The sequence below is a fragment of the Lissotriton vulgaris genome, chromosome 6 (genome assembly GCF_964263255.1).
Source record: "Lissotriton vulgaris chromosome 6, aLisVul1.2, whole genome shotgun sequence".
Taxonomy (NCBI): Eukaryota; Metazoa; Chordata; class Amphibia; order Caudata; family Salamandridae; genus Lissotriton; species Lissotriton vulgaris.
The window spans coordinates 1525484884-1525512800 of NC_141694.1; the positions used below are offsets into that span (position 1 = coordinate 1525484884).

General features: G+C 47.9%; 1 protein-coding gene across 3 annotated transcripts in view; it reads left to right on the forward strand.

Annotated features, from left to right (window-relative positions):
• Window positions 1-27917, forward strand: part of PLCB1 (phospholipase C beta 1) — a 2298721-nt gene that overhangs the window by 1612631 nt on the left and 658173 nt on the right. For all 3 annotated transcript variants that reach the window (XM_086927697.1, XM_086927698.1, XM_086927696.1), the window contains exon 19: window positions 12998-13152. In XM_086927697.1, the coding sequence (XP_086783823.1) occupies window positions 12998-13152 (155 nt within the window). The remainder of the gene's footprint in view (window positions 1-12997; window positions 13153-27917) is intronic.

Genomic DNA, 27917 nt, shown 5'->3' on the forward strand with positions numbered 1-27917 from the left:
ATGTACTTTGAGCTCCAGACCTGCTGTCACAGCCGGACCTGCCGCTACCACACAAATACAGACCATTGGTAAACAGAATATAAATGCTATCATGGGAAAAGCACCTGTGAAGCATGATGAAATGGCTTTCAATGTTGCTTCTGTAAGTGCAGTGGAGATAAAGTTTCAGTATGATCAGTCTCTTCGTTCACAAGTTTTTCTCCAATGTGAACTTGATACTGTTCCGACTCCGAATACACTTTACCTGTTAATTCCTACCAGAGCATCTTTTACACAGATGGCTCGGCCCAACCTGCAGTAGGATCTACATGTAAGTACTTCACAGCCTGCGCAGCAGTGCTAGGTGTAGTGAAGGATGGTGAGTTCATCCCACAACACACTTGACACCAAACTTTTAGGTGACAGTACTCCACAACATGCAGAATTACATGCCCTGCACCTTGCATTACAAATGCCTGACTCGTCAGTTCTCACTATATTGTGTCCAGCTCGGCTTTCTGTGTGAAAGTTTAAAATGTTGATTTGCAATATTTTCAGTTGATTAGATTCAAGGATTCAAAGGGAAAGCCTATACAAAACATACAGCTTTGGGGAAAGGTAGCTGTTTTAAAAGCTTCCATTGGTCCATGTGAGGCACACTTTGGGCCATTACCATAGTGGAATTCAGTTCACGTTAAAGGGGACTGTGCACTGACCTAACAACAAAAGTTGCAATTCAGACTGCCCAAGTAGTAGTCATAACCAGATCTCAAATGAAGATCGACACAGATATTTTAAAAGTCATAAATTTAACCAAGCAAGCTGGGAACACTCATGCAGGTTTTCCTCCCAAATATTTCTACACCTTCAATTCAGAAAACATTCTGGTAGTTACAAACCCAGGTATGGGAACAGGCTAATATCTAATAATCTGTCTAAATTGTAATTAATAAATTAAGCGCACCAGGGGTGGGCCTCTACATATGCAGGAATAAATGCAACTGTAGAAATGCTTCAGGAGTGCTATTGGTGGCCTAATTTATATAAACAAATTAGGGACTATGTTGAAAAGTGTTACATTTGTCAGCAGATTAAAATCTCTGCTGGTAAAAGATCATAGCCAGCTCAACCTCATGTTCTCAAAAATCCCCTTTCGAGTGATTTATTTTATTCACACTGGTCTCCTATATTCAGCTATGCACTATAAGTGCATATTGGTAGCTATTGATTAATGTTCTCATTTCCCATGGGTTTGGCCTCAGAGAAAGGTAAAGGCTTCAGCAGTCATAAAAGATTTGCAAGGTCTAGTGTCATTTGGGCAGTTCATTCATTTAATTCAGATAAGTCCTGCGTTTGCTTCCAAGGCTTACAGAGACTCAATGTCTGCTCTGGGAGTTTGTCAGCAATTTGGCAACCCATTCAAAGCTTAATCAAATGGCATTGTAGAGAGGAGCATTGGCATGATAAAACAACTTTGACTGGGTATTAAGTTAAGGTCTTAGTTGGTACCATAATCTGTATGGAGTTCAGAGAGCATTGACTAACTTGCCTAGACGAGGTTTGGGAGGATGCACTCATATGAAGTACTCTTCGGAGTTCCTATATATGTGCCTGGCTTCGTTCATTCTGGGAAGGTGGTGGATGAAGATAAATTTGACTTTGAAAAATGTTTGAATGATTTACAGAGTATCCAAGAAGTCAGAGACATGCTGTCTAACGCAAACCACTCTGACACTGCCACCTGTGAATAGAAGGTTATTAATGCTGCTGACGGTGGGTTACCAAAGTTGGGGATCTAGTACAAAACAAAAAAAGACAACAAGCAAACTTTTGAACCATCCTACAGACCACTGCCAGTGTTTTTGGGGTAAAAGGCAAAAGAACCTCCTCTGCCTGGATCAAGAAGAAACAGACAGGTGTCTATCAAGCATGTTAAAAAAACACCATGTGGCCAGTCCTCTACAGTCAGTCACAGCAGACACCAAGAAGGATTCAGAGTACTGCCTCCCAGCCTCTCGCAAATCTGAACACCGAACCCATGAACGAAGCAGGAATAGCTTGAGTTCCCAAGAAGGGATGTTTGAGTTAAACAAACTACGCAGCATGCTGAGTGCAACAAACACATTTGATGCTGCTGATATGACAGTGGCTACTGTCCAGCATAGATCCATGGTCTGCTATGAAATTCAACCTGATGCAAAACCATTTGAACTGATATCCTTTTGAGAGTCCTGAGAGACAAGTGATACTGAAAATGACTCTGGATATTTCTCAGAAGATTTGTAACCCCTTTCATAGCCACTCATTGCCAAAGACTGCTTCATACTTTGTGACAAGTATATGATTCCTCCGTGTCCCTATGCCTGGATTGCTCTAGGAACTTTTCTTCTCATCATATGGTTGTCAATGATATTTGTAGGTCTCCTGCTACTCATCTGACATTTTGTCCCTGCAAGAACAATTGCATTAACTGTGGGTCATGAACTACAGCCTCACTCCTCATCCCAAAGAACCTGAAGAGGGTTCAATGCTGCAAACATTATAGTTGATGCTGTGCCTGAGGAAAGCTTGGGTAAAAGTTCCTTAGTAAATTATGGGACTAATTGAAACATTTCAATTGCCTTAAGTGATAAAAATTTCAATGCATGCATTTATAATGCCCGGCTGTCTTTCAGATGATTGAGACATTGATACTGTTAAAAGAATGGTGTCTGATTTGCAGGCATATGCTACTTTGAATAATAAAAATCCTTATTCGAATTCAACAAATTAAAAAACATATATATTTATATCTTCATTATGCACATTATTTCATACATAAGACCTGTTATCCTAGAGAAATTTACAATTACACACAATGGGAACATTGTCAGGCTCCGCCTCTTGAGAGCCATTCTAAATTATTATAGAAATTTCTTCACTTTCTGAGTGCTGACAGGTCACACCCTTCAGCCTTCTATTTCACACAGAAGCCAGAGCATTTTCTGAAAAATCTAATTACTACCAACAAGTTGATTTACTCCACTGAATACAGTAAAAACCTGTTTATTCAAGGATATGAGTATTGCAAAGCAAATGTTGATGAGAAAAGCATTTAGGTAACCACATTCTGGCAGATACAAGATAAATAAGCCATTCAAGGCTGTAGAATACCAAAAGAAATGATGTTTCTAAGCAAAACTATCCCGCATGATACATGTTTAGGATTCAAAACAATGAAGGATTTAAACAAAAACGTATATTCCAAAGGTCAATCTGACTAGGTTCAATGATCAGAAATTTTCAATGAATTATTCAGAATCAGATATAAATAATATGATACAGAATGGAATTTATAATTCAAAACAATTCTCTGTTGAAAGTGTGGGCTTATAATACTGAAACATGCATGCAGCATTTCCTTTCCAAAACTCCTGGGCCCTTATTTATGAGGCCTTGCGTCAGTTTTGCGCCGCCGATGCGTCACTTTTTGTGACGCACCAGCGGCGTAAAATATGCACCTTGTTGCGCCATATTTAAAAAGTGACGCATCTAGGTAGATGCGTCACTTTTTAAACCCCTGCGTCACATTATACCTGCGTCAGGTATAATGTATGCAGAGGGGGCGTTCCCCCGCAAAAAGCCTCGTAATAGTGACGCAGTGAAATCTATGAGATTTCACTGCGTCACTTTTAGGATGCTGTTGCGTCAAAATCTTGCGCCTGCCTCACAGCAGGCGTAAGACTGACGCAAGCCATATGGGGCTTTCCCCATGTGAAGGACGCATTGCTGGAGTTGCGTCACTTTTGTGACACACTCCAGCAATGCGTCACTTTTGCACTTACAGAGACGTCAGAAATACCGACGTATCTGTAAGTCCTTGCGACATGATGCGTCATACATGAAATATGACGCATCATTGGTGTCGCAAGGAGTGCGCAGTGAAAAGTGACGCATCGCTGTTTTCACGCAGCGATGCGTCACTTTTCATAAATGAGGCCCCTGGAACCAAACTCAATCTTCATGATCCACATTACAATACATGATCACCTGTAGTGGCTACCACATACACTGTAGGCAAGTTATGCCAACGATTGCTAAAACACTCTAGTCTCTCAACTGTGCAGGAAGACTACTCTTCCATTAATCAAAATATGATTTTTTCTTACTTTCTTCTTGGGCCACCTCCTCAAAGAAATGAAAGATTCCTTACTACAGCAACATATGCCATCTATAGCTAATTAAGTAAATATTCTGAAAAAGAAGCTGCAGAAAGAATTAGGCAAATAGATCAAGAAGACATGCAAAATGCTTTCAAAGTAATCGACAATAGAATGAACACGCATTCTAAGAGTTACTCACTAAATCATATTTGTCCTCAGCTTCAGACCTCATTAAACGAGATCTAAAATTGTTACATGTGCAGGCTCAGTTGAGAGCAACTAGACAACTAATTTGGGCATTATAAACACTTACATCATGCTTGTTGCCTTGACAACTTCTTAATTAAACAGTATTATCTGAACCATGCAATTGGGTACTCACTCAAAAATCAATAGCAAACAAAGAATTCACATACACTCTATTAAGTTTAGAATAAATTTAAGATGCACCATTTGCAGTCAGCGATACACCACCAATACCTTGGCTAATACACTGTAATATTTCCTTACCCATAACAACCTTTCAATTTCATGATTGTCAAAAATATAAATCTATTGGTTGGTATGAAACCTTGCACAATTCACAACTGTTCCATTCATCGAAATTCCCTTTTACCCACACCTCTTTAACTGAAAAGGAGGATGACCTTGTGTATATCAGTACAGCAAATTGCAGAAATTCTTTTGGACACTCCCTTCTGTTGACATCATACCTCTGCACGGAATGTGTAGTGTTTTGATGCCAGGGTTGAATTGTATCTTATCTGTTCCCCTGACTTGACTTTATTACTCTACACCATGAACTTTTAAATAACCAATGTTACTTGCTGTGGGTTACAACCCGGGCAGCCATACCTGATAACGATTTCAGACCCAATACAGTATTGTGAAAGGACCTTGTAGCCTCATCCTAGAAATCTTACTAGAAACATCCGTTAGCCTAGTAAAAAAATCAAATCTATGTATTTTGATGATTTGAACAAACTATTGTCTGTTCATTTATAAAAAGAAGTTCCTTTGAATTCAGCGGTTGAAGTTTATAATCTGCTGACAGCCAAAACTGGATCAGAATTTCAGCTGCTGTTACACACACAATACCCAATGCATTTTGCAGATAGTGTTCAAATGATGTTCAATTCTTCTGTAACAACTGGTGTTGTGCAGCTTTTTAAGAACATTGGATCTGGTCTGGTGACTAGATTTAGAGCAGTAGTTGGACTGATTCCATCATATTTTCATGCTCTGTTACCTAGCCTTCATAGGGGATTTTCAATCATACTACTGCAAATGGGCTGTGGTATCATCATCTTCCTCTCGTTCCACCAAAGAAATCAACAGCATTGAGCACTAATATCCAACTGAAAAAGTTACAGAGATACTCCAGCTTGCTAAATGTGACCTGCTTGGCTATCTGAACTCAGTGACCACTGGAGGCCCACCTTTTGCAAAGAGAATGCTACACAACTAAAACCTGTGTTCTGGTGCATAAACTGTCCGACTGACATAATATTGGACTTACATCTGGCACAACCCCCAGTGGCTAATCTTTTTTGTCAAACTGTTCTTATTGTACTTTCCATTGGGTTTCAACACAAAACAGTATAACATAGCATGAGAGTAAGCCAAGTGCATTTTATAGCCATAGTTAGGCTCAGCAGGTCCGCAAGGACTCGGAATCAAATTGGTAAGATTGAGTGCAGTGTTACTAACTTCGTACAGCACTGCTCTAGTCATCAATGTGTGCTCTGTTGCACTCTTCATGGGAAAAAGACTAACAGAAACAAAGAGAAAATAATACAAACTTTAACAACACATTCTGCATGCCAAGAATGGGCCTACGTAAATGAAGCGTAATCTTCCTCCTTATAGGGGGAGAGCCCCCTGAAGGTGCAGCACCGGAGGGGAGGCACATTTCATAAATCTCATAGGACCCTGGCGGGGTCACCTCAGGGGCAGGGAGCAACTACGTCTGGACGAGTTGGAGATCACAGAGTCAGGGTTGGCAGGAGAAGATAGGTAGCCCCTCTGACAAGAACCCAACCAAGGGGCCCTATACATAGTCAAACCCTTTCCGCAAATCTTCAATGATATCTGTAATGCGTTCAAGGGCTAGGGTCTGCCATAACTGGGCGTGCCACTAGGAGAGGGAGGGGGCCTCCGTTTTCTTCCATGCCACGGCCACCTCCATCTTGGCCGCTCCCAAACACAGCCAGTAAAGGATTGGTCTTCCAGTGTTTGATGCTTCAGGGTAGGGTCAGCAGGCCCAGCAAGACATGTTCAGGGGATTCTAATATCGGGTAGCCCAATATCTTTCTAATCTGAGGGAGGATTTCTTTCCAGAAGGGTTGAATAGAGGGGCAATCACACCATATGTGTCAGAAGTACCAAAGCATCCCACATCCTCACCAGCATCTGTCAAAGGAGTTTGGAAACAGTGTGTGCAGCTTCTTGGGATATAGGTACCAATCATATAAGATCTTGTTATGTGCTTTCCTTAAGGTCATGGAGTGATTAAACTTAGATATGTCCTTATAGACTGTACCCCATTGCTTTTCTGGTACAGAAGTGTCTAATTTGGTTTCCCAGAATGACACATGTCAGGGGACCGGTAAGGGTCTAGTGGTAAGTAAGAGCACAGAGATGAAAGATATGAAGCCCTGGCTGTGCCCCCACTCTGCACAAAGTTCTCGATTGACAGTAAGTCAATGGTGGCTGCAAGCTGCATTTGTGTTTGCAATTCCCAGTGGTTTACTGAATATAGTGAAATTCCTCTGATTGTGGCAAGTTGAAGTTGCAGCAGCAGTTTTCAAAGGTGTGAACCCCCCCTTGTTGAAGCATGTCTGAAGTCATTAGACAGCCTCCAGACCGCCACTTATCAAAGGGACCCTCAGAGAGAGCTGCAGGGAATGCTGGGTTGAAACGGATAGGTGTGTATGGGGATGGAAACGTCGTCAGAGCCTGCGACTTAGTGATGGTATCCCATACTCTAAGTGTAGCTGTGGGTATGCTAAGACAGGCATTCTTTGGTCTGTCTTCTTTAGGCTTCCACAGTAGATCCCATATGGTCCTGCCCATCACTGCCCTATCCATGTGGAGCCAGTATTTGTCTGAGACTCTGAGGGACCATTCTGAAATAACTCTGGGCTGGGCTGCCCTATAGTAGATTAAAAAGTCTGGAAGTGCTTGCCCCCCTACAGATCATGCTCTGGTCAACAGTCTGTGGGATAATTGAGCCCTACCTCCCTGCCAAATAAATCTTGTGACCAAAGAATGTAACTCTGCATAGATTTCTCTGTTTTTCGTGATTGGTAGTCCCTGGAACAGAAGTACTGTCATCCCACATTTATACGGCCAGTCCAGGTGATGTAAGCAGTGGCCCATCTCTTAAGGTCTGACTTGAGCTGACGTGGAAAGGAAGGGAAGTTAGATTTATGTAGGTCAGTTGCATTGGGGTGCTTTTGATGCCCAAATAGGTCCTTTATTTTTTGACACATTGAAAGGGTGAGGTGGCTGCAATACCTTCCATCTCCAATGCGGACATTGACAGATTGAGTAAGGAGAATTTCGAGAGATTGATAGGTAGTAGGAAATCGTCTGCAAACAGCAATATTTTATGTTTGTCCGAACCAAACTGGATGTCCCGGATCTCCGGGTTGGCCTTTATGTGCGCTGCTAGCAGTTCTATGCATAATGCAAACAGCATGGGCAAGAGGGGACATCCCTGTCTTGTCCCCCTCATTAGGTCGAAGAAGTCTAACGCCATTCAATTGACTAGTACTCAGGATTGAGGTCTGTGATAATTAGCCATTATCATTCCCAGATCTAGTAAGTTGATAACCCGGCGTAGGTTATCATGGGTCTGACGTCCCTTGACAAACCCTGATTGATCGAGGTAGATCAATTCCGGGAGGACCGCTTCCAGTCTTTTAGCCAGAATTTTTAGGTATAATTTTGCGCCAAGATTTAGGAGGGCTATTGATCTATATGAAGTGCACAGGTGCAGGTTTTCCCTAGTTTGGGTATTACTGTAATTATTGCCCCCCCCCCCATCAATGGGGACACCTCTTGGGAGGCCGCTATTGTGTTTTAAAGGTTGATTAAGTGGGACGTCAGGTCGGCTCCAAATGTTCTGTAGAGCTGCATGTTAAAGCCGTCGGTGACCCAAGCTTTGGGGGGTTTAAGGGAATCCATTGCTTTTTGGACTACCTCCCTCGTGATGGGCTGACTAAGTTTCTCATTGGTGGTGGGGGAAACCTTCGGAAATATCAGCGAGTCCAGGTACCGAGACAAGTCACACTCATCCAATGAGTCCGCAGTATACAATCTGTTGTAAAAGTCACAGAAAGACCTGGCCTTTCCCTCCACAACAAAATGACTCTCGCCCAGATCATCACTGATCTGTCCTATGTTCTCCTTCTCCTGTTTGGCCCATAATTGCCTCGCCAATAGTGAACCAATTTTGTTATTACACTCATAACCAAATGCTTTAAGACGCAGAAGTATGTTTTCGGCCCTGTTGGTGTAAATTGCTTGCGATTTGCCTTTCAGGGCTGATACCTTTCTCTGTGAAGTGATGGAAGGTCAGGGTTTGTGGGCCCCCTCAGCCTGCAGGAGTTCCCCCTCAAGTGTCTTTCTTTCCTTAGTTTGTTATTAATGCATTGTAGTGGCCAGGGAGATACATTTGCTTCACATTACTGCTTTAAATGCATCCTGTGTATTTGAGTACAAAGTCTCCTTGGGGTCATCATTAGTCAAGAAGAAATCTTTGATCATCTTCCAGAGTTCATCCTGAAAGAGACGTTCCCTGCTGAGTATATTTGGGAAGTACCGCCTCCGGTACCCAGAGTGGGGGCAGACCAAGTGAATATCGTTTCACGAGGGGCATGCTCTGAGATAAGAATCGGGTGTATTTTCGCTAAGGATACCGCCTGTCGTAATTGCTGACTAAGAAAGACCACGTTGCACGGTACAAGGACCTCCATATGTCTAGCAAGCCCAGCCGGTGCAGGGCAGATTTTACCACGGTATTGATGACCCCCATGGAAGACCTGTGTGGGTGAGTGGTGTCCAGTGAGGAGTCCCAATAAGATTAAACCAATGAGAATTATGTCCCCAATAGCAAACCCCTCTAACGCTGTGAGCACCATGAGGAAAAACTCTGACTGACTAGTGTTGGGCATATACCATGGCTTTGGTACAGGGTCAGCTCCGAAGAACTCCTCTGACCATCAATGTCCTCCCCTCCCTGTCGGTGTTGGTGTCCAGTAATTGAAAGTGAACTGAGGAATTAACCAGTAATGCTACCCCGTTATGTTTGGAAGCGGCCGAGCATCTGTAAATTAGGGGGAATGATTGGTGTCATAGCCGGTGGTCATCCCCCTTCCTCAGGTTTGTCTCCTGCAGTGCAACTATGCTCACTTGGTGATCCCCAGGAATATCCAAAGTTGATGCCGCTTGCTAGGGGAGTTTAACCCTCTAACAATCCATGTCATATAGTTAAGTGCCATGTGCCCCAGTAGACGCCTGGTTGCCTGCGACACACTTGACCCAATGTGCCCCCTGCACCACCCCACTGCCTCCCTCTCTTATGCCTCCCCCATTGGAGTACATCATTCCGATATGCAGGAAACACCATACTAAACAAAACTGTAATAAACTGGAAGAAGATGTATCAGCAAAGTCCCCAAAAGTGTTTGGGATCATCAAGCCTGGGGTCTTCCGTGGGGAAGGTCCAGACTCGCCCTTGGTCCCCACAAACGAGTGTACATTAGCACCTTCCTCTATTTCATCTGGACATTATGCTTAGGAGGGAATTGAGTAGAGAGGACCATCATCGAAGTCTAGTAGGCCACGGAGCTACGTTTCACAGCGGTCATGGCCATTTCGCCTTCTCACACAGCAAATTACCCTCTGGAGTGCAACCAGCGAGGGTATCCCTTGATTAAAGTACAGAATGTACCTGACATCGGTCTTAGAGATATGTAGAAGTAGGAGCTCCCTCACTCTCAGCGTTTCAGGGTCTTGCCACCCTTCTTTTGAGTTTGGCAGGTCCTCAGCAGTCGCTGCTCCTGGGTTCGCTCCATCACGTCAACCGGGTGTGCCCTGGGTGGCGATGCTCCATTCCAAGAACAAGATGGCCCACAGCTTCAGCCTCCTCAGTGAAGTGCCACTGTGTTTTTTGTCAAGGGAAAAGGCTATTCTGAATGGATAGGTCCACCTGTATTTGATCTGGTGCTCCTTCAGGGCCACAGTAATGGGACGGAACTGCATGCAGCGGGCTAAGGTTGCTTGGGCGACATCCTGGAAGATTGAATAGGAAACACCCTGGAAATTAATGGTGTCACTATTCCTTGCTTTCTGTAGGATCAGTTCCTTGGTCTCGAAGGAGTTACATTTTGCAAAAATATCCCTAGGACGTCTGCCCTCGCTAGGGAGCTGCTGCCCCAGCCTGTGGACCCTCTCCATTTAACCAGGTGGTCATAACCCAGGATGTTTTTGAAAAAAGCCCCACCATGTCTCCAAGTCCAGACCCTCGCTGCCCTCCTCTAGGCCCCACACCCTAATATTGTCCCGTTGAGAATGGTTCTCCAACTTTTTGCATTTGAGAAGTGCTGATTGCAGCTGGGATTTCAATTTGACCGTCTCCTTCTCCACCAGCGTCAGGTGCTTTTCAATATCCTGAAATTTTGTTTCCAGGTCCAGGGTGCAGTTGCCCATTGAGTCGACGTCAGCATGGAGAGAGACTAGGCGGGCACTGACCTCTCTTCTGAAGGACTCAAAGGAAGCATTAATGTCTGCATAGATGTCTTCCCTTAACTCCTTTTTGAAGTCCAGCAATGTAGCAAGGAGTTCATCCTTAGAAAGCGATAGTACCTACAGAGGTGGGAACCACCTCGCCCTCAGATCTGGATTCCGCTGGCGTGAAGAAGCTAGACACTCTGTTCACCTGTACCTTTTTCGGTCGCATAGGAGCTGGAAAGATGGTCAACGTGACGCCGCTGCCCGCCTGTCCCAAGATCCGGAACTATGTTGCCTGCTAACACCAGTGTAACTCATATCAAATGTTGCCACCCTGTAGTGACGCTTGATTGCAAGGTAGGGCCTCTTAAATCCTGCCCCAGTAGCATTACAGCTGGCTCCCCCATGGAGTTGCATTGATTAGCTGCTGGTGATACCTCCCCCCTCTAGGAGGATATACCGTCCATCTTCGAGCCGGGCAGAACGCCAGTCGCGGAAGAAACAATGTGGTGGCCAGCTCCAGGCAACTCCTATAGGGCCTACTGGATCCTGGTGATGTCAGTCTAGGGGCCGGATAGGTAGCTAGAGTGTCGTTTCAGCTCCCCCCCTCGAGACAGGATGTGGGCCCTTGTTTTACTCCTCTCACGCCGGGGCCGCTCGGGCGCAATCTTGAAGTAAGACAACCCAGGCCATCTCTTCTCCATTCTGCCTTTCACCTGGAGCAGGGAACCGGGAGCCCACCCCGCTCCTCACCTCATGTACCCCAGTGGATGTTGCCTCGCTGCCAAGTGCCTGTGCAAGGGGTCTGTAGGGAGAAGCCACTCATCAGAGTTGATGCCTCTCTCCACAGGGATTGTGGTTGGGAGCCACTGTTCACATGGAGATTCCCCCTTCGGAAGATCTCACGTCGCTCGATGTGGACAAGCTGCGGTCCCGAACCCCACTGCCTCCATCCCCGAGACAGGCAGGTTCGGACCCTCTGCTACTACTCCTTACGGTTACGGACACAGGACACGGCTTCCATCTTCTTTCCAGCAGGCTAGGTCATCTTCGGGAGGGGGACTCAGCATTCCTTCCCCTCCAGTTTACCAAAACTGCACTGGAAGGTGTCCACTATGTTCTGCATGCCTTCCAATTACATATCAGGCATGCCGGGATCAGGTTGCGTGCAGGGCTTTTACCGCTGACGGGCAAGGTCCTGAACCTACATGGAACGCATTCACACGGCAATGATGGTTGGCCACTCTCCCCAGTGGCTAATCTTGATATGGAAATGACCCTTCAACCGCAACATGAGCACCAGAAGCAATACCGAGTAATGCACCTGTCCCTTCGACAGGATGCTCCCTATGATAGAGCAGTATCACCAGTGACACTTTTTGCCACAGCTCTTGACAAATGGCTTGACTCGTTGTAATTCTTCGAGGCCCCTGGAGAGGAGCCACAACCAACATTGAGTGCCTCTGACGAGCAACCAATTGCTGGTCCATCCAGAACACCAGCTTTTAAGTACAAACTTGCTCTGTATGGAATTCTGTAACACATGTGAATGTTCCTTTCCTGGTCTCCACGATATTGCATGTACTCTTGAAGGACTGACAGCCAGCTAAGCCATTTATTATGTGTGTATATTTCAAACCTCCTGCACTAGATTTGAAACCTAGGATCAGGTGAAGATATTTTATACACTTCAAATGTACACTCTTGAAAACAGACAAATGTCACGCATTTTGGGCAGTGATGTTTCTTAATATTTTCAATGTATATAAAATACACACCGTCGGCAAAATACAAACCTAGCTCCAAAACAACTAGCCTGAATTGTTGGCCTGGCCAATTGCCTAATCATCTAGCACATTTAATTCTTGCCCATAGTGTGTGCACCTATGCATTTAAGTATTATAGAAAGAAGTCTTGTAGACCCCTTCTAAAAAATAGAATCATGTTGGTTTTTGTGCCCAGTGGTAAGTTTTCACTCTGGAGATAAATGACAAACCCTGTTGGTAGTAACATTAAACGAACGTTATAAATACTGAATAATTAATACAACTTCATGTCTTCATTTTTCCTACACTGATATTTACAATTTGGATTTTACAGTAAAGTACATTATTTCATACTTCTTTATTTGTGTTCAGATTTAGCCATGCAACTGAATATGGGAATGTATGAATACAACGGCAAATGCGGATACCGGCTAAAGCCGGAGTTCATGAGGAGACCAGACAAACAGTTTGACCCTTTCACAGAAAGTACTGTAGATGGAATTGTGGCGAACACAGTGTCTGTTAAGGTATGGTCATTTCTTTTATTGTACTTCACCATGGCATTCATAAAGAAAACACGGTCATGCAATACCGCATGAACTGGCTTACAATTGCTTTTATTCACTATGGCATACTTACTTCCACTTCTAAACCTCTTGTTTCGCATTAACTGCAAGGCTCATTGAACACAGTAATGATCATGACAATCATTTGTCACTTTTGGATAGTATCTTGAGGCATAAGTGTCAGGGAGAAAGAAATGGACTCGGAGTTTTTATTGTTAATCAATAAAAAGAAACATGCAGAGAAAATTGGCCAATAACCGCTGCTACAGCCGATTGTGTTGATGTGTCTCTGCATTCTGTTGTTTCTTTCAGAAACAGCCATTTACAATGTTCGTGAAATTTGCTGAAACAATAATTCAATGTCTAAAACTGTAGTTGAAAAGACCATTTTTAGGTTTCACCTGGCCGAAGGCTGCGCACTTGTGCGCAGCTTTTCGGCGCAGGTGAAATCTATTGTTTACTATATATGATTCAGGAACGTCCCCCGGCTCCCATTGGCTAGCTCTATAAATGGAGGCTAGCCATTGGGAGCCAGATCTGTCCGTCAAGGACGGACCAGATTCGGGGGCATTCCCGCGATTTTTTCCCTCTCCACCCACTTCTGATCGTCATCGCGGCGGTGGGTGTGTGTTATTTTTTTTTCGAGTCGGCCTGTTTTCGTCTTTTTACAAGTGTCTGTTGTTGGAGTTGGCTGCAAGATTCGAGTTCCCACGAGGCGATCAGTTAAGGAGCATTTTGTTTATAAATGTGTTTTCACTTTGTAATGTTACGCATTTTGTCCTGTGCCCGTTCCCGCCCCCCCTCCCGCTGTCCGTGCGCCGTTCCCGCCCCCCCTCCCGCTGTCCGTGTGTCCGTTCCCCCCCTTCCCGTGTGCCCGTTCCCGCCCCACCTCCCCTTTCACTCTCCGTTGCTTGTTCTTGTTACTTTCTCTGTCTATATGTGGAAAGCGGAATATGTTGCTTAGGATTGTTTTTTAGCAGGGAATTCACGAATGCAGTTGCCATGATATATATATCTGCTTGAAGGAGGAAGGATGTGAAATGGCATTCAAGGCTGGAAGCCAAAATATAGCAGGGGTTCACTTCCCAAGCCGGGCTCAGGCTCTCAAAGGTGGGCGAGCAGCTTGATCCAATCCTGCTGACCCTTTGTGGCATTGCAGAGATAAGACCCCCAACCCATCTTTCACAGCATTAGAAGATGCAAGTACAGTGCGCTCCTCCATACCTTATTCAAACTGGTCACAATGTGAAATCTTAGGGAATTGGTCCTGTCATGCTGAACCTTCCCATTGTAAAGATATAACCCACAATATGCATTTCACAGCATTAGAAGAGGCAAGTACACTGAGCCCTGTCGGTACACCCTATCACATTGAAGCTTTTTGCAATACCTCACTCTAGCCTTGTTGAATCCCATTCTATTGTAATTTCATTGCTGCATCTGACGAGGCTTTGAAGTGCTTTACGTCGGACAGCAACCTGCTGTTAGTGGTTTATCCAATGTTTTATTGGTTGTTTATTACTAGGGTTATTCTTGTGCTCTCGAGGCAATTCGATGCTTTTGCTTAAGTTTCTTTGTGTTGGATTAAATTAAGAAGTTAGGCGTGATCATTAGTATGGGAGTTCTTGCACGTTTGGGACTGATGCACTAGAGGTTATGCAGGCGTTTTTACAGAGTAGTGTGTTTTGAGCTTTGAAATGAGGTGTGGGCAATTTGTAGAAATACATTAATGGAGATAAAGGCAAACAATTGGCAGAGTATGCTGTGTTTGGAGATCAGAGGCGTGCAAGGGGTGGAGAGTGTCATTTAAGAAAGAGGCAACATTTGGAAGTATACTGATTTAATGCAGTGATTTTAGGAATATACAGGAACAGTTTTAAGATGGCATGCAATCTGAGGATGCAGCACTCCAGAAAAACATTTTAATGTGTTATTGTGTTCCTTTTAGAGAGTTTGGTAGGCACTAGATTCGAGCAAACAGTTTGTCCACTGTTCAACTACCACTAGGCTACCGCTTCAGCAAGGACAGCTGATCAGCTCAGGGTTCGAAGTGTATATGGCTCTATGCAGATAATGAGAAATATCAAGTAATTTAGGCAGTGCTTGGAGGAAGCAGTAACATTGTGATTTATAGCAGTGTGAAAAAATATACAGGGTATATAATGCAAACATCAAAAAGGAGATTCTATAGATGTCTTCTGCTGTTCACCCACCATATTAATTTAAAAAGCAGAGAGGAGGGGCGTGTCCGAGATGGCGGCGTGATCGGACGCAGGTTCCGAGTCTCCCTGCCCGATCTCGCGGATTTGCCGATTCTACAGCCTATTTCTCTCCCCAGCGTGCTCAAACACTGAGGGGAGCACCCAGCGCTGCCTGGTGCCGAAGATATCACCGACGGCCCGCTCGGATGGGACGGCGGGAGCTGCTGGCGCTTGTAACGACACTGCCGGTAATGGCGCCCAAGCTACTGGGCGGAGGCCTGCCTGGAGACGGAGCTGTGCTCGCTTGCCTGGCGGCTGCCTCGGAGCGGTGCAGTGAGGAGGAGTTCCGGTCGGCGACACTGCGGCGGGTGACCCGCGGCGACGCCGCGCAGCACGGGAGCTTCGACCGGGAGCTGCAGAGCCCGGCCGGGGCATTCAAAATCGAGCCCCCGGCTTGGGGCCTGGTGCCGGTCCCCTGCGGCCGCGGAGCGGGCCGCTCACGGAGCACTGTGGGGTCGGAGGGCGCCCAGCCGCCAGCACTACATCGCCGCAACTGAGCACCACCCGGTGCAATACTTGACGAGGCACTGCCGGGGCTGCCGAGATCAAACGCGGCCTGCGGCCTAACCCCGCCGAGCCCCACACACCGAGGCGGGCGCAGTGGCGCTCGCGACCTGGGCCTGCTGAGGCCTACTTTGGAAGGCTGCTCCGGACCCCTGGTGACCAGACTGAGGTGAGAGGGATCTGGGCGGAGGTGTGGGCCTTGGCTGACTCGGGGGGCATAATCGAGCCCTCGGTGCGGGCGGCTGCGTGGGGCCTAATAGAGCCACGCTTTGGGCCTGGTGTCACGAGGGTGCGCCGCACTGGGGTACTGAGCACAGCGCTGTTAACTGTGGCCTTCGCCCCGACTGGCCTGGGCCGGGGATCGCCCACGGGGGCGCTGACCGGACTGCACCCACTGTGGACCTACGCGACACGGTGCAATACGGTGGGGAATTTCACAGATTGGCGGAGCGGGGGAGGAAAACGTGGTCTGCACTGAGACTTTACTGCAACGCTAGCACCGACCTACTGGGGCCCCCAAAGCTGCATAGCCGCCTGTAGAAAGGCCCTGCAGGAGTGGATCGCGAGATGGCGCAAAGAGGGAGGAAGGGAGCCCAGACGCTGCCGGAGATGCTGGCCAAGTCGCAACCCAAGGGGAGCAAAGATCCCCCCTCCCCGATACCAGCTAAACAGTCGCTGACCCCCGCTGATGACCAGGTACCTGTCACCAGGTCCTTCTTGGAGGGTCTGTTCAACTCACTTCGGGACGACTTCCGATCCCTGAAGCAGGAGGTGGCCGGAGAGGTCCGGGAGCTTCGCCGTGATGTGGAGGGGCTTGGAGAGCGGGTGGCCTCTGTCGAGGAGGCCGATCAGACTCGGAGCGGGGAAATCGAGCTGCTCCGGCAGGAAATCCTACGCCTCTCTGACCAACAGATGGACCTGCAGGCCCACACAGAGGACCTTGAGAACCGTTCCCGCCGAAATAACATTCGGGTCCGGGGAGTCCCTTCGAAAGAGGAGGGGACGGACGTCGTGGGCTACCTACAGTCCCTCTTCAGGAGCATCTTGGGGGAACCGGAGGACTTTGTCATTCGTATCGACAGGGCCCATAGAGTTGGACTGCCGCGGAGGGCCCAAGCCCCGCCACCTGACATCTTGGCGTATCTCCCAGATTTCCCACTTAAGGAGAGAATCCTCCGGGAGGCCCGTAGGTCCCAGCCCCTTCGATATCAGGATCACCCCATCGCTCTCTACCAGGATCTTGCGGCCACCACCCTCCTAAAGAGGAAGGAATTCAAGCCGGTGACGGACTTTCTAAGGCAGAAAGAAATCCCATATTCCTGGGGCCACCCCTTTCGGATCATATTCAAGTGGGAAGGCCGGCTGCAACAACTGCGCTCTCTCAAGGACACATGTGCACTTTTGGGCCTTGAGCACACTGACACTGAACCGGTGTTCAGAAGTTCCCAAGGGACACACGGGGGGGGTTGGCAAACTGTACGGCGCAGACGTTCACCTGTGCACCGCCTCAGGCCGGATGCCTCAGCCATCTCCCGTGAGAGAGAAAATGCACTAGCGGAGGTCGCCAAGGAAACCTCATCCCCTGAATGATAGCCCTATAGCGGGAGAGATTTCTTGTCGCACTTGCCCTGCCAGGGCGATGGGCGGGTCGGGTGGGGAGACCGGGGGTGCCGCCGTCGGTGATGACCCCTTCATTATTCCTTACCACGGCCCTGTGTGGACTAACAGGACTGGGACTATATGTTTCAAGGGATGTTGGGAGGGGTGGGGGGAGGTGGGGTGCTGGAGGGGGGGATTGGGCTCTCATTTGCCTTGACCTTAGCTTTCACACCCGGTGTTGTAGCCTTTGGGGTTTTTTGGTTGTTTTGGGGAGGATTGTTGGGCTAGGGAGGGTTTCGGGGTGGGGACCAGTGTGCCGATCCGATTTTGTTACTGATTCAAATGCCATGACCGCGCAGCGCTGCCTCGGTGGTCTCTTACATGCTTGGTTGGCGGATCGCTGTGCTTGCCGGGATGGTCCGACGTTATTTTCACTGTTCATCTACGACTTGTCTAGCTGTTCCCCCATCCAGACGGACACTACATGCCGAATAGACCATTCAGTGGCGGACGGTTTCATGCTGCGGGGGGCACGTCTGCTTAGAACACCTGCTAGGCGGGGGGATGCACCACTACTCCACACTACGGCCAGCACTCACTCTGCGCTGCACCACACACACACTACACCATGACAGACACGACCCTTAAGGTAGTGACACTTAACGTGAAGGGGCTGAACAACCCGATCAAAAGGAGGGCTGTCATCTCCTACCTTGAAAACTCAGGGGCGGATGTTTGCCTGATACAGGAAACTCACCTACTGCAGAAAGATTGGCATAGAATGCGCTCCCGAGTCTTTCCACATCAATTTTTCTCTTCCCTCCCTACGAAGACCGCAGGGGTTGCCATTTTAATATCCAGGGGCTTCCGGGGGACTGTGGGGGCCAAGGTGGGGGAGATCAGGGGCCGACTATTGGCGCATACATTCCACTTAGGCAACACAACTCTCACTATAGGCTCCCTCTACGCGCCGAACACCGGACAGGAGCCCTTCCTGAAGAGTGCTATTTCAGAAGCCCTTCAAACCCCGCAGACGCCCCTACTCATAGGCGGGGACTTCAACCTTGTTATGGACACGAATGCGGACCGATCAGGACACCGCTATGGGGAGACAGGTGCTCTTTCAGCCGATGGCCGAGAATGGCTTAAAGATAGAGACTTAACAGACCTCTGGAGAGCCCACCACCCGAGCGCCTCGCAGTTTACATTTTATTCACATGTGCACCACACCTATGCCCGACTAGATCATTTTGTGGGCTCCTCGGATCTTCTCAAAATCCTGAAAGAGGTGGATATAGTCCCGGCGGCTATCTCCGACCACGATGCGGTGGAACTTTCCCTCGCGCTCTGTGCAGACCGCCGTCCCCGGGGTCCGTGGCGCCTACCTGAAACCTTGCTGCAGAGACCTGCCGTTACCAAGAGGATCAGTGACTGCATCACTGACTACCTGTCCGTCAATGACACGCCTGGGATCTCCGCTGCGGCTCTGTGGGGGGCCCTGAAAGCGGTCGTCCGTGGGGAGCTCATAGCCATCGCAGCAGCGGAGGCCAAAGAACGCAAATGTAAGCGGGACGACCTTACGGCGAGGGTGGCTGAGCTGGAACGGGTTCATAGCCGCACCTGCGCCCCGAGGGTCTGGAAACAGTTGAAGGCGGCCCGGGCCCAATTGGCCAGCCTGGACACGGATCGAGCGGAATTCGCGGCTCTTCGCCTTCGGCATACGTATTATGTCGGGGGCAACAAGACGGGCCGATTACTGGCCAGCGCTTTAAAAGCAAAAACCCAGAGGGCCAAGATCAATACCCTCGTGGGGGGCGATGGAGCGGTGCTAACCACTGACACCCAGGTGGCCGAGGCGTTTCGCTCCTACTATGCTTCACTGTATGGGGAGGAGACGGCCTCCTCCGAGGATATCGAGGCCTATTTGGCCACGACAACCCTGACCGAGATCTCCAAAGCCGATGCGGAGGCCCTCGATGCCCCTATCCGCCAAGACGAGGTGTTAGCGGCCATATCCCGACTGCGCCCACTCAAGTCCCCGGGACCAGATGGGTTCTCAGCAGGCTTTTACAAACTTTTTAGCCAACAGCTGGCCCCAGTGCTCACGCGCCTGTTTGATTCTTTCGAGGGGGAGGGTGCCATACCCCCGGACATGCTGGCCGCGGAGGTGGTGGTACTACCGAAGCCCGGTAAGAAACCCACACATTGTTCTGCATTTCGCCCCATCTCGCTGTTAAACCTCGACCTGAAGCTTTTCACGGGCATTCTTGCTGCGCGACTTGGCCCATGCCTGCCTGGACTCTTGGAGCCCGATCAGTCGGGCTTTGTCCCCACGAGACAATGCGGGGATAACACCAAACGAGTGCTGCATCTCATCGATAAATCGCATTTTCGGGCCTCGGACTCAGCGCTGCTCGCCGTTGACGCTGAAAAAGCGTTTGACCGTGTCAATTGGACCTTCCTGCAGCATGTCCTCCGTCGCTTCGGCCTGGGCGACCGCTTTTGCTCCCGCATAGCGGGCTGTTACCATCACCCACAGGCTAAGATCCGCCTGGGGGGCCTGCACTCACGACCATTTGACATTCAGCGAGGTACCCGTCAGGGGTGTCCTCTCTCCCCCCTCCTTTTCGCTATGTATATAGAGCCGCTGGCACAGAAAGTCAGGGATAACCCTCGGATTAAAGGCATCGAGTTCGGACGCGAGCCCCATGCCATCAGTCTCTACGCAGTCGACGTGATTGTTACACTAGACCAGCCCCTCTCCTCTATACCCGCCTTTATGGAGGAGATTGCCTCATTCGGAACTGTTTCGGGATTCCGCATCAACATAGGTAAATCCCTGATTTTGCCCCTGGGCGGCAATGTGGGGCTGCGGAACCCCGCCATGGGCCAGGGGACTGGTCTTCAGCTGGCCACCCAGGTGCCGTACTTGGGGATCACTCTCACTCACTCAACAGACCTCACGGTCTCCACTAACTATACCACCCTCACGGCCCAGATTCGAGCAGACTTGGCGAGATGGTCCAAGCAGCCTCTCTCCCTGCTCGGGAGGGTGGCGGCGGTGAAAATGTCGGTCCTGCCACGGATCCTATACTTGTTCCAAACTATCCCTGTGATGCCCCCGGTGGGAGCCCTGACGGCCCTACAGGACGCCCTGAATGCCTTTGTCTGGGGGGGAAAGCGGGCACGAATCAACAAGTTACTGGCGTATAGGAGCCTGGACGAGGGCGGCCTGGGTGTCCCGAACCTCATGAGGTATTTCCATGCCTCTCAACTTCGATACCTGGTCGAATGGTACCGCCCTGAGTCTGAGAAGAGATGGCTCTTCCAAGATAGTCCAAGATAGAGCCATGGCACAGACACCTCTATGGAGGGTTCCGTTCCTCGCTAAACAGCATAGACCGAAATACATGCTACGGTCGCCTATCACGCGCACGACTCTGCGGGTGTGGGATAAGGTGGCACGCAAACACGAGCTAACCTCCTTCCCCTCCCCATTCACTCCCATTTTTGATAATCCCGATTTCCCTCCGGGCGTAGGTGCGAACACATTCTCCCAGTGGCGTGGCACGGCGTGCCGGGCCGCTGGTAACCTCTTTGACCTGCAGGGATTTCTCCCCCTCGCGGATATTAGACAAGGGTATGGCGTGGAGAGGCCTCATTTATTCCAATACCTCCAACTTCGTCACTGGCTCAATCACCCCGATGTAGCTGCCCTGGTAGGTCGCCCCATGACGACTTTCGAAAAATGGCTGCTAACTAAGGACACGGATAAGCACCTCATCTCTGACCTATACCAAATGCTCACACCGCAGCGCGCCCCGGCCAAGACGCCGAGCCAGCGGCGCTGGGAGGCTGAACTGGGTAGGGCCCTGACACCTAAGGAATGGGGACACGTCTATTACAGAGCCTCACACACCACTCGCAACACCACAGCAAGAGAATCGGCAGTGAAATTAGCAATGTACTGGCACCTCACCCCAGCTCGGTTGCACAGGGGTAACCCAGCGCGTAGCGAGCTCTGCTGGAGGGGGTGCGGGGAGCGGGGCACTCTGACCCACATACTATGGGAATGCACGGGTCTCGGGGACTTCTGGAAAGTCGTCTTGGATGATATTGACACTACGTTCGAGACTGAGGTCCCGAGATTTCCTGCATACACTCTGCTGGGGCTGCCTAACGCATTGACCTTCCCATTGCGGTCGCTGCGAGGCCGGCAAATGGGCATCGCCATGCAAGCGGCTACGCAACACATTTTGTCACTGTGGGGATCCCCAACTATACCTACGCACACAGGCTGGCTACATAAACTCTGGTTCACCCTCGGGATGGAGCGCATCCATGCTACACTCACTAATTCTACCGAAGCCTTTCGGAAGACGTGGCTTCCTATACTGAAGCTCCTCTCCAAAGAGTTCAATGAAATTACGTGCCCTAGGTATCTTCGAATCCTGCGTCTCACTGACACCACGGCTAACCCTCGGTGAACTACCGGACGGCCGTGCGGTTCGTCCCTGGTGCACCGATGATTCTACTACCTTTTCGGGGCACACTGGTCGGGGTGGGGGGAATGGGTCTGGGGGAGGGGGCGGGGAGTTCCTGGTTGTTGTTGTTCTTCTTATGTTATTTGACTGCCTCACAGCTTCATGGCACTTAAGATATCACATTGCTCCCTCGGCATACGTCTATTGCATTATCATTCATGATAGGGAAGACATGCTTGTCTGTCCCGACCGATATGTATGCCACTTGCCTGGACTTATGATAGAGATGTCTTGTTATATGCTTGCTGATGCTTTCAATAAAAATACATTTGAAACTAAAAAGCAGAGAGAACCATTTTGGATACCCCTGGTTGAGCATGGCACAAGATGGGGGACAAGGGAAATATATTGCCTTTATTTCTATGAGTGAAAAGTGGGGATTCGCACACTTACCTGTGAGGGATGGAGATAGAACTACCATTAGAAATTTGGAGAATCATTTATAAGCAAGGGGCTAAGGTTAGTTCTTCATGAGAACTGCCGTTTGTAGGATTAAGCATGTGAGAGGGACTGTAGTTTCTAGTGCTCCAGGTGAGGATGGTTCTTGGCCATTCCTGTTTTTTTTTTGTCGTCCCTAATTTGTGCCCCAGAAAGGTTGATGTGTAGAGATTTCTCTATTCACTGTGCCCGTCCTTCCTAAATGATGATGGGTAAGGCTCAGTAGATACCATGGAAAATGACTGTGGCACACGGCCATGTTTATACCACTGAATACAACAGTAAAAAGTAACAACTGTCACATTGCACCAAGAGAAAACAATGATTACCAAATTCAGTAGGCTTAATCTTGTCCAACCATCTCCCCAAATCTGGGCATTTGCAAATAGTTTTGTTCTAGATTTTGGAGAGCAGATTAGCTATGCACATGTACAAGCGTATACATTACATAAGTTAACTTGCATTAGTACATGTCTTCTCTAAGCTTGCTTGAACTTTACTGTATTCAAAATTTACCATTGTACCATGGCACTGCAATTCCGTGGCTAATATGACAGAAATTATCACTGTAGGAAGGTGCATACCTGACTTTGGTTACCCCAGAATTTTTGCCTAATGTTTAGCTGGTTTTCGACTTAGTTTGCCTCGTATCCTGTGGGTCTGTGTGTGTGGCTGTGTGTGTGTGGCTCTGTGTGTGTGTGTGTGTGTGTGTGTAAGGCTCTGTGTGTGTGTGGGGGGGGCTCTGTTGGTGTGTGTGGGTCTGTGTGTTTTTGTGTGGCATTTGCCAGAGATTAAACTATTGGCATTGTAAATGACAATGCCATTTATTTATCTGTTTTCAAAACCAACACATAAATACAAATTTTGTCATTTACAATGCCAATAGCTCAAACTTTTCAAAAGGCGAAACCATTGCATTGTAAATGCTTGTTTTGTGTGTGAGAACATTCTCAGAATTTGGAAGATAGGATGCATATTGTTATCAACGGTCAGACTCAACATTTCTCCTGCAGTAGAAAGAAAGTGGTGAAAAGGGACCAAGTGCACACTTCTATACTGTTTTTGTCTTATTTTCTGGTACTGACATACGTAAGAAGCATTGGCATAGCCAATAGGTCTCGCCTTTGGGACCTTATACGTTTTTAGCCATGCAACAGTTGATGTTATTGCACCAAGAATATTGTGCTGCATAACTAAATACTTATAAGATCCCAAAAGCTAGACCTATTGGCTATGCCAATGCTTGTTTTCTTGTAGTATACTTGTAGAGCACATGGTAAGAGCACAATGGTGTAAATGTAACCTTGTAGGTCGGACCACCACTGTCGAGGTGTAGAAACTTGCCATATGCACCGTTCTCGCTAAGGACCTGGGTCCACTCATATCAGTCATAGAATTTCTCGTCTTTTGTAAGAACTAACATTAATTACTACACTGAATTGTATACATATTTAGGTAGAACAGACCTTTTAACAATTTTGGCAAATTCTTATGGTCTAAATAAAGGATGGCTGTTTCTGGGTGTTTTAACCACCATCCATACATGAGACTGCTACCAGAAAAAAAAAAGCGAAAAATCGAGAACCACTGTTAAACACCTGTCTGTACCATATTGAATAACACAAGTCTTCTCCTTTAATTTGCATCTGGTAGTTGATAAAACTTCCTATGAGCCCTGAACTCTGACATATTTTTTATTTTTTTCCCTATGCTCCCACCACCCTGTCAACCTCCCTCCTCCCACCTCCCCCCCCCACCCCCACCCTCCCTCCTCGGGGAATCCCCTTCCCTATCTTAGGCGAATTGATCGCCATTGGCGACTTTCCAAATTAAGAGAGGGAATCCGTACAGACTGGTTAATGAAAAAAGAGAAAATGAAGCATGACTAAGAAATAACAAAATGATATATTACAGATCGTACATAACTTCTGCTCAATGCGGCTGGAATTAAAAAAGACAAAGAAAGACAAAAATTCTCAGGTTCTTGTGTACTCTACTATGCACATCTATCCATCTGGGCCATAAAGGCATCTACCTCCTCTGGCTCCCTGATATTATGCATTTTCTTCCACCACATTATCCGCAACGTCGTAAGGTACTTCATCTGCACCTGGACGCCTCTGCTTTGGAAATCATTCATTTTTTAACCCAGCTCCCCTTGTCTCTGCGAAGTTCTCTTCCCAACATCTGATCTTATTTGGTAGCTGAGGTCTCCATATGTCAAAGAGTGCTCCTTCAAGGCAAGCCCCAGAACTAGCTCCTTAACTGAATACGAAAGAAAATTTACCAACATTTTTCTAGGAGCCTTTCTCATAGGATTTAACCTAAAAGGATCCCTGTGCATTTTTCGGTCTCAGTCAATATCCGGCCTATCCTGCAAAAGGCCTTCTCCCAAAAGTTTACAAACAAATCCTTTTATGTCATTATGTTTGGAGTTTTCAGGAATATTGAGAAGCCTCAGATTACATGCCTGGCATGTATTTCGAGCCTCTTCAGGTCTTCCTGCAATATCCTATTTTGGGTTTTGAGGCTTGCGATATCACTGGCATTCTCAGCCATGATGGTAGACATGGTCTTTACTTTATCTTCCAAGACTGAAGTGCGTTGAGCTATGCCATCTAATTTTCCCTCAAGAATCTCACATTTTCCCTGCATGTCCTTTTGATTGACTTCGGAGATCTCAAATTTTCCCAAGATATCTTATCTCAGGGTAGAAAATAGATTCTCTGAGTGGATTCCTGGGAGAGACATTGCTGGGGGGCACTTCTCCGTTCCAACCTCCGCCCCTCCACCATCTAGCGCTGGAATAGGGTTCGTATTCATAGCCCTCTCCCCTGTTATGCAATCTTCCATTCCTGGGCTATCTCCAGAGCTTCCTGCCATCATTCCTTGACCATCTCCAGAATTTTCCGCTAACAGGGAGAAACGATTTTCCAGCAGCAGGGGTTCCGCCTGGGAAAAGGTCTCAATCTCCTTACTCCCTACTCTCTGCGAAGAGGCAGTGACATGCTCCATTATTTTAAAATAGGACCTAAGAGATGGGGGAGGCTTAGGGGGTAACCGCCCTTCCTTTGGCCCACACCTCTTCATTTTCGCCACCCCCGTAGTCGCATTTTTTTCAGGAGATACAACTTGTGGTTCTCTGGTTAAAGAGATTTTAGCCCTTCCAGGTACGCTTTTCCTCTCAGACATCGTACGCAAAATGTATCTTTTTTTTGCACGAGGGGTTTTTACTTCTTTATCAAGGAGAGAAACAGGGAGCAAATTACTGACTTTATCCCTGCTGGGTGACTGTACCAGCACTCCTTCCAGACAGTCAACCCCCACCTTCTCATCCACCGCACTCATAGGAAGAAAAGGTACCTGATGGGGTAGGTCGTATTCCCTCCACCCCCGTTTTACTGCAACCTCCCTCACAGTCTTCTGCTGCTGTGTTATCCTCTCACTAGCCCCGATAGAGGATGGGCCAATACAGCGTACCTCTAAACTGTGGCAGAACGTACTGTAGTATTTGCCTTCAGGGGACAGAGGACTGGTTCTGACTCTGCCACTTCAAACCCAGAAACCAACCAGAGCCATTGCAGCTCGAGACTTCCTCAGCAGAGCCTCTGCCCAACCCCAACTCGAAGCACCGATGACAGTGGGCTCCGTTGCTACACCCATTCAAACATCCGAAGCGGACTCAGTCTGGTAAGCCTTTAAATATGCACCATACAACCTGCTTTCATTTCAAGCCTCCGATATTGGATTTCCTCATCCCTCCCTAGGAGCTCCCGCGACTGGCGGTTAGCCAGCCGCCATGTTCCCCGTCACGTGTGAAGTGAGTGTCAGCGTGCATCATGACCCCATCACGCGAGTAGGCACAGGCCACGCAAGATGTGCTGAATGGGCCCGATTATCTGCCTCGATTCACCACCGTCAAAATAATTCTGACTCTGACAACCATACGACGAATCCTCTGTCTGCATCTCATCACGGCCACCTCCATCATGACCACATCCTCTAAAACCCGACCTCTTGGGGCCGCAACTTTGTGTGACAGCTCCGGGCCCTCACTTCGCCAATGCCCCTCCTTTTTACACTATGCACACTAGTTCGACCCGACAGGTGCATCTTCGATGCTATTTCTGTTAGTCCGAGGCAACTGCTGGGCTGGACCCGAGCTCCCTCTTCCTCTTTCATTTCCCCTCATTACTTGCTGCATCAACACTATGTCTTTAAGTCATTATTCTTTTTCTCCATTTTCTCCTTCCACTCATTTTCTCTATGCTTATAATAATGTGCCATATTCAATATCGCTGATGGGGAGGAGGTAATCCAAGTACTTTCTGTAGCCTGCAGGCGAGTCGCAATCTCGGGAAACAAGTTTGCAACAAATCTATTGACAAAGAATCGGGCACCACCCTCCACTGACAAATCTTGGCTGCTATAATCCCAAAATACCCCTTTTAACCTGGTGAAGAAATCAGACACACTTTCATCCTTCTTCTGACGACATGCTGCTAACTTGTCCCAACCTACTCGTCTAGGTGGAATAAGGGAATGCATATAAGTGACAATTCGACTCAGTAAAGCTAATATTTCTGCCCTCGGCTTCTCGCCAGGCTTTCGTTCCTTATCCCATGCCATTATCTCGTTCCATGTCCCTCCTAACTCCACTGCATGGTCCTGCATATGTACCTGCCTCCATATATCCACCGGTACCAATAATCCGAAAAGCAGCTCAATATCAGCTAGTGTCATTACCGTGGAGGAAGCCGCCTCCGTCAATTCCTTATAGTACGCAATTGGATTTTTCCTAGGGTCTGGCAACTGGCTTTTAAGGGATAGTACCTCTCTCCTCTTTCATGGAGTGTAGACCCACTGTTCCTAGAAACGGGCCTCCACTCTTTACTGAATAACAATGTTTGCTGCATTACGCTGCTCCAGAATCTTGGTATGGTAAATGGGGTGTACCTCCCTCATAGGGAACTGCGTAACCATCGTTGGGGTCCTCTGATGTAATCTACTTCGGTAGCTAACCAATGTCGCAACATTACTAAAAATTTAATTGGGGCCAAGTCAGTAGCAAACACACGATCCCGGATGCCATATAGGATCTGTGGTGCCACACCATTGAAAAACTGTTCCCCCATTCCTATGAGTGTAGCCAACATATGCTTAACCCCTTCGATGCTCATGACGAGCTAAGCTCGTCATAAGGTACAACTCTTGTGTGCTCATGACGAGCTGAGCTCATCATGACACACCCATTTCCATTATGGCCCAGCACAGAAAGAGGGATCGTCTGAGCACCCAAGGTGCTAAGAGTGTGCATCTGCACAAACGGCTCGTAATCTTTCATCACACTCCACACATCTGCCACGCTGTAAATCGGATT